At 43.6% G+C, this 7,848-nt stretch overlaps 2 protein-coding genes across 2 annotated transcripts in view; one reads left to right on the forward strand and one right to left on the reverse strand.

Moving 5' to 3' along the window:
• LOC144222735 (uncharacterized) overlaps window positions 1–1,889 on the reverse strand; it is a 13,696-nt gene extending 11,807 nt beyond the window's left edge. The window contains exon 1 of the mRNA XM_077753329.1: window positions 1,826–1,889. Coding sequence (XP_077609455.1) covers window positions 1,826–1,889 — 64 coding nt within the window. The remainder of the gene's footprint in view (window positions 1–1,825) is intronic.
• Window positions 1,890–5,577: 3,688 nt separating this feature from the next.
• CD160 (CD160 molecule) overlaps window positions 5,578–7,848 on the forward strand; it is a 9,000-nt gene continuing 6,729 nt past the window's right edge. Inside the window, exons 1-2 of the mRNA XM_077753490.1 lie at window positions 5,578–5,713; window positions 6,406–6,726. Coding sequence (XP_077609616.1) covers window positions 5,647–5,713; window positions 6,406–6,726 — 388 coding nt within the window. The 5' untranslated portion in view covers window positions 5,578–5,646. The remainder of the gene's footprint in view (window positions 5,714–6,405; window positions 6,727–7,848) is intronic.

Below are 7,848 nucleotides of genomic sequence, written 5' to 3' on the forward strand. Positions count from 1 at the left end.
CCCGTCTGCAGCTCCCTTCTTGGAGGCAGTCCCTCATCCCCCCCCCCCCCCCTGCACCAGTCCCTCAGGAAACACGCCTAGAGAAGGGACATGACCTTCTCGACAGCTCACAGCTAGCTAATGCAGAGCCCTGATTGGAAGCCAAATCTCCCCCGCCGTCACCACCGGCTCCCCAAAGTCGGCAAACATCTGTCCAGGCCCAACTGCACGCTCTTCTTGCAGCCTTTCCAGACCCCGCGTTCAGAGTTTCTCCTTTCCTAGGGTCCTTGATGGACTTCATGACCTTATTACTGTTATCAAAGCCCTCCTTGGGTTGCAGCTGTTCCGGAATGGCTAGATAGCTGCGAGACGAGGGACAAGGACACGAAACTGCAGGAGACTCACACACCTTGGGAATTTAGAATCCTCGCTCCTTTGCTTAGAAACTGTGATTTTAAGCTGCTCACAATGCCTCTCTGAGCTCCCATATGCTTAGTCAAAGTGATAAATGTTTAAAGAACCCTAATAGCGGTGTTTTCTAAGAGCTGAGCACACTTGCGTGTGTGGATGTGCTTGGGACACTGTTAATTGCCCCCAAATATGAGGATGCATAAAAATAATCATGGCTAGCATGTACTGAGCCCTTAGCCTATGCCAGCCATTCTACTGGCGTTGTACTAGGTAAGCAGTTTACATGGGTTGCGTCCTTTAACCCAAACAACCACCCTGGGAAGAGAATATGATCACCATTTATAGCTCAGGAAGCTGTTTTTCAGAGAGGTTAAGAAACTTGCCTAATATCACACAGCTAATAAGTGTCAAAGCCAGATGATAGAGCTGTTTGTTCAGTGTCTGTAAAATATGCCCATTTATTTATTAAGGGCTGAGCACAGTTGTTGTCCCAGGAGCCTAAGAAACTTGCCTGTCACACAACTAGTAAGTTTTGGGACCAGGTCTTAGACACAAGCAGTCAGGCTCCAGAGTCTACGCGTTTGTTTGTTTTTTTTCCAAAATGTTTATTTATTTTTGAGAGAGACAGAGCATGAGCGGGGGAGAGCAGAGAGAGAGAAAGAGAGAGAGAGAGAGAGAGAATCCGAAGCAGGCTCCAGGCTCTGAGATGTTAGCACAGAGCCCAACGCGCAGCCGGAACCCACAAACTGCAAGATCATGACCTGAGCCCAAGTCGGACACTTAACCGACTGAGCCACCCAGGTGCCCCTCTTGTTAAATTTTAAATTCCTGGGAATTTTATGGGAAATTTTTGTTGTTGCTATGAGTGGCATTTTCTTCTATTTTTCAACTAGCAATTGTATCTAGGGAAAATTAATAATTTTATACATTTATTTTGTGTCTGATTAAATTTTATTTGTGTTATATGTTTATATTATTATTTTATATATTCTATACTACGGATATGCCATAATTTATTCAACCATTCTCTGANGCAGAGAGAGAGAAAGAGAGAGAGAGAGAGAGAGAATCCGAAGCAGGCTCCAGGCTCTGAGATGTTAGCACAGAGCCCAACGCGCAGCCGGAACCCACAAACTGCAAGATCATGACCTGAGCCCAAGTCGGACACTTAACCGACTGAGCCACCCAGGTGCCCCTCTTGTTAAATTTTAAATTCCTGGGAATTTTATGGGAAATTTTTGTTGTTGCTATGAGTGGCATTTTCTTCTATTTTTCAACTAGCAATTGTATCTAGGGAAAATTAATAATTTTATACATTTATTTTGTGTCTGATTAAATTTTATTTGTGTTATATGTTTATATTATTATTTTATATATTCTATACTACGGATATGCCATAATTTATTCAACCATTCTCTGACCAATGGGTCTTTACCATTTTCTAGTTTCTCGGTATTGTAAATACTGTTGCAGCAGATATCTTTAAACGTACATTCCATCACACTCAGTGTTTTTATTTCTATAAGACAGAGCCCAAGGTACAGGGTATATTTTCACCCAAGGTGAACCACTGTACCTATTTCTTCAGACCCTCAGTAGAACCAGATTTTTTTAATGGTTATCTATTTTTTTAAATGTTTATCTATTTTTGAGAGAGAGAGAACGTGAGTGAAGGAGGGGCAGAGTGAGAGGGAGACAGAATTTGAAGCAGCCCAGCACAGAGCCTGATGCGGGGCTCAGACTCACAGACCTGGAGATCATGACCTGAGCGGAAGTCAGACGCTTAACCGACTGAGCCACCCAGGCACCCCAAATGGTTATCTAGTTTAGAGAGAGAAAGAGGGAGGGAGACAAAGGGAGATAGAGGGAGGGAGAGAGAGAGAGAGAGTACATATGAGTCGGGGAGAGGTAGAGAGAGAAGGACAAAGGACCCAGTGCGGGCTCTGTGCTGACAGCAGAAAGCCCAACGCAAGGCTCAAACTCACGAACCACGAGATCATGACCCAAGCCAGAGTTGGAGGCTCAATCGACTGAGTCATCCAGGTGCCCTGAATTGGATTCATTGATCATTTTCATTTGTGCTTCTCTATTGGATGGTAATTCTGAAATTCTGGACTGTGAACTTTTAACAACTTGCACTTCTCTAACTACTAGTAAAACTGAACAACTTTTCATTACATTTCCTATTTTGTGAACTGCCTCTTCAGATATTCCACCTTTGTTTCTAAAACTCTTAATTCTCGTGGGCTTTCCAAATGGAAGTCACATCAAGTGGAAATAATTATTTTGCTTCAGGATTTCCAATATTTATATCCCTTACTTTATTCTCTCATCTAAATGCAATGACTAATGTTCCCAGAAAAATAGAAAATAATAGAGGTAGGGGCACCTGGGTGGCTCAGTTGGTTAAGCTTCCAACTTCGGCTCAGGTCATGATCTCATAGTTCGTGAGTTCGAGCCCCGCGTCAGGCTCTGTGCTGACAGCTCAGAGCCTGGAGTCTGTTTCAGATTCTGTCTCCCTCTCTCTCTGCCCCTTCCCCACTCGTACTCTCTCTCTCTCAAAAATAAAAATAAACATTAGAAAAATTTTTGTTTAAATACATAAAATAATAGAGGTAATAGGAAGCACCTTTGCCTTTCTCCTAATTTTAATAGAAGTGATCTTATAGTTTACCATGATTTAAATATGACTCTAGAATTTTATTTGAGATACATATTTCTCCATTATGGTGAATAATATTCAACTATCACCATTTTCCTTAGGGTTGTCAAGGGAATGAATATGAGATTTGATCAGAATATTGATTTTCTTCTTTCATCTATTAACATATAACTAATATTAATAGACTTCCTAATATTGAATCATCCAATAATTTCTAAAATAAATCCCACTCCGTTTGTTATGATGTATTGTATTTTTAATATCCTGCTTGACTGGCTTCTTAATGTTTTATTTAGGATTTTACATGAATGTTCATAAGTGAGATTGGTCTGCAGTCTTTCAAGGTTTTGGTGTTAGTAATAAGAAATGAGATTTCCTTCGTTTTCTATGCTATCAGTTTGAACAACATCAGAAGATCTCAAAGAATTTATTTATAAACTATCCAAAGTAATGCTTTCTGGAAAGATAGTACCAAATACTTTTCTGTTTCTTCCATGGTCAATGGGCCCTTTAGGTTTTCTCTATTTTTTTTTTTTTTTAGTCAATTTGGCCATTTGTATTTTCACAGAAATTATATTTTTCAACCAGGTTTTCTCTTTAGCTTAAGGTAATACAAAAATATCCCTTATGATTTTTAGTTCCACTTACATTTATGATTTTTTTCTTCTTTCTTATTCCTAATTTTCACTTTCCTCCATCTTCCCTTGATTCCATTAGTTTATTTTCATTTTATTTTATTGTGGTTTCCCCTTATAGGGCTATAGCTGGTATAAAGGATGATTAAGAGTTTATCAGGCAAAGAGACACCTCGGTGACTCAGTCGGTTGAGCATCTGACTCTGGGTTTTGGCTCAGGTCATGATTTCATGATACGTGAGATTCTCACTCTGCCTCTCAAAATAAATAAACATTTTTTTAAATAAACAATGAGGGGTGCCTGGGTGACTCAGTTGGTTGAGCATCCTACTTCAGCTCAGGTCATGATCTCATGGTTCAGGAGTTTGAGCTGATTGGAGCCTGGGGCCTGCTTCAGATTCTGTGTCTCTGTTACTCCCCTCCCCCACTCGCACTCTGTCTCTCAAAAATGAGTAGACATTTAAAAAGATTTTAAATAATAAAATTAAATTAAAAAGTAGAGTTTATCAGGCAGACAGAAAGGAGGGCATCTCTGAAAGAGTAGGCAAAATGGACAGAAATCTGCAGGTTTGAGGGGCATCTGGGTGGCTCAGCCGGTTAAGCATCTGACTTCAGCTCAGGTCATGATCTCATGGTTCGTGAGTTCGAGCCCCGCATCTGGCTCTGTGCTTAGAGCTAGCTCAGAGCCTGGAGCCTGCTTCAGATTCTGTGTCTCCTTCTCTCTCTGACCCTCCCTTGCTCATGCTGCCTCTCTCTCTCTCTCAGAAATAAATTAAAAAATTAAAAAAAAAAAGACATCTGCAGGTTTGAAATCGCTTGGGATATTCAGTGAATTCTATCTTGGGTTGGCTATGACAGTGACCAGGGGGTGTGAGGAGGAAGCACTAGACCATGCAGGAATCCCACCAGTATCATTCTACCGCCACCTCATCTTTGCAGCATGTCCCCAAATGCCTGATGGGAACACCTCATTAGCCCAACCCCAGCTTTCGGAGGGTAGGAAGAAACTGTATCTGATCCTTTGGGTTCCTGGAGCATCAGAGCTCTACTTTCTATGAGGACTCACAGGGAGGTGGTGCGGGGAGAAAGGAGAGTGACGCTGGGCCCACCAGAAGATACCGGCTAGCCAGAAGAATGAGAAATATCAACTATGTGGAGTCCCTGAAATCTTCTAACTGGGGAGAATGCCAAATTCAGGTCTGTGTTGTTGAAGGCTTATTTTTCAATATTTTGAAGTAGACAGACATTTTACAGATGAGGAAATGGGCCGGGCAAGGACCTGAGTCATGCACAGAATCATCAAGAGGTGGAATCAGAGTTCTACCCAGTTTTCTAGGGTGAGGAAAAGAAATACTCCAAAGGAAAGGAATGCAAAGTATCTTTACCTGAAAAGAGGGGATAGTAATACCTGTAAAGATTAAATGATTCAACGCATAGGGGGTTCCCCGGGTCGCTCTGTCATTTAAGGGTCCAACTTTGGCTCAGGTCATGATCTCAAGGTTCATGGGTTTAAGCCCCACGTCGGGCTCTGTGCTGACATCTCAGAGCTTGGAGCCTGCTTCCTATTCTGTGTCTCCCTCTCTCTCTGCCTCTCCCCTGCTTGCACTCTGTCTCTCTCTCTCAAAAATAAACAAATGCTAAAAAGAACTATTCTGACAATAAAGCCTTCAGTGTCTCCTTGTATAGGTCTCTTCCCTCTTCTGTGCTCTCTCCTCCCCAGTATTCCTCACTTGGTAAGTGGTCTCATTTCCCAGCCAGCTGCACTCTTGTGGCCAAGCCTTCCTCCACCTGACTTAAGCCAACTTAAACTAGAGCCTCAAACAGGGAGATGGTCTTGGGGCTCCCAGAAGGCCTTGTCTAGGAATCCCCCTGTGCTTTCAGGAAATCGAGGCCAAGGACATCGCTGAAGCCAACATTTGCTTTGAGTTTCTGCGGCCGCTGGCAACGAGCAGGACACTGATGGCACCTGGCAGAGGCTGCTTGGTCCTGGCCATTCTGCTGCCACTTGTGTGCATCCAACTCGGTGGTGAGGACAGCCCACCCCCGGATCCCCAGAGCAGAGACGGCCATCGGGGAAAATCCTGAACTCGTGAGGAGGGACGGGGCCCGAGATTTTTTCCTCTGGTGGGGAAGAAAAGAACCCACTGCCTCTTGACACTAATTAAAGGGAGAAAACATAGTCCCATCCATGTTCTTTTTTGTTAAAACTAATGCTATTGGCCACCCGGTCAGACATGCTGCCCCCATGCGTCTCCGTGTGTGGCCGAGAGCCTGGTGACCTGGCCCTCAATCTAAGATGCTTTTCAGGGTCACACACATTCCTAAATTTGTGAAACTCGGGTTTGAGATTCAGATCCTAAAAGACGTGTCAAGTATATAACCCAGTTAACCACCGTGTACCTCAGTTTAGAAAATGGGAACACCACGGGTCAAGGGCTATATCGAGGATTCGATGTATCCAAAAGTACTTTTAATCGTTAAAGGACCTATGCAAGTTCCATTTGGAGAGTAGAAATAAAATAGAAATCATTTGTGAATTAATGAAGAACGGGGGTTGTGGGTCTCCCCTCAGAAATGGGTAGAGCCTGTAGACTTCTCTTCTAAGGGGCGGTATGTATTGTCTGTTAGCCCCCACCTCTGCTCTTCCTCTGTGAGTGCACTTAGTCGCCCATGTATGGCCATTCTCCGACGCCTAATTCTTCCCTCTTCCCATTCCAGGGTGCATGCAAATCGTCAGTTCCTTCTCCCAGAAAGGGAAGCAATTACAGTTGATCTGCACTTTGCAGCATACGGAAGAGGCTGAGGGTGTGACAGTGTTTTTGTGCAAGAACAGGTCTTTGGACTGCTCCCCTGAGACCAGCCTGATGCAACTGCGACTTCAGCGGGATCCTGGGGGCGATGGTGTCCGCGAAAGACTGTCTCGGCTGGTGTTCACCGTAAACCTCACAACATCGGACAGTGGGACCTATCAGTGCTGTGCCGTAAGCCAGAAGCCAGATATCCGCCTTCAGGGCCACTTTTTCTCTGTTTTAGTCACAGGTAAGCTCTGATCTCCCAAATGCCACCAGATGAGATGGTAAGCAGGGTTGGCAGCTGGAGACAGAAGTAGTTACTTCGGGTCCTGGGTGGGGAGTCTCCTTGGGCCAAGAGTCCTTACATTACTCGGTCATTTCCCACCAGTCCCACCCGCAAATGCCACCTATCCTCAAAGCACGGACACAACGGTAGTCTCATTTTGTCTTGCACTTTAACAATTATACTGAGCTAAGCCATTCCATTTTGACTGACATCGAGACTGAGTCGCAAGAAGGTAAAGCAAGTTGTTCAATTTGTCTTCCTAACCAGTGCCAGAAGCAGCAGACAGAGGTTGAATTCAGGCGTCCTGGTTCTGATTCAGAGATCTCTCAGAAATGTCATTCTACTTCTAAATATAGGCGCTGAGCCTTCAGGCTGATAGAGATGGATTTTAGATAAAATGGATGGTGGTCTAAAGAGCATGTAGTTGTAAGAAATGGACACCCACTCAAGGTGCCATAGGTTAAAAGGAAAAAATAATAAAACAGCAAGTATAGCTGGCCCTCAGAAGTTTCCGTTTCTGGAATCAAAATCAGAAGTCCAACAGAACTTAAAAGAGTTATGATCTTAATCCCTCTGAGGTGGCAAGGCCTCTCATCTCTGCAGATTTCCTGTATTTTGTGTCTATTCGGTTACTACTTTGACAAAATCTAAATATGGTTACTCCAGCCTCAGCTTTATACATGACTTTCTCATATGCCCCGCAGAGAGTGACTCTTTGTGTTTCTATATTCCCAAAGGAGCAAGCCTTCAAATCTGAGAATTATGCTCTTTTTTAAATTATTTGAGAGAGAGAAATGGTGAGCAGGGGAGGGGTAGAAAGGGAAGGAGAGAGAGAATCCCAAGCAGGCTCCACGGTGTCAGCACAGAGCCTGACGCCGGGCTTGAACTCATGAACCATGAGATCGTGATCTGAACCGAAACCAAGAGTCGGACACTTCACTGACTGAGCCACCAAGGCGCCCTGAGAATTATGTTCTAATTGGAATTCTATACCCAACCAAACTACCAACAATCAAATGTGAGGGAAGAATACAGACATGCAATGACTCAAAAAAAAAAAAAAAAAAAAAAAAAAAAACCCCC

This window comes from Crocuta crocuta, unplaced genomic scaffold, assembly GCF_008692635.1.
Source record: "Crocuta crocuta isolate KB4526 unplaced genomic scaffold, BGI_CrCroc_1.0 scaffold620, whole genome shotgun sequence".
Taxonomy (NCBI): Eukaryota; Metazoa; Chordata; class Mammalia; order Carnivora; family Hyaenidae; genus Crocuta; species Crocuta crocuta.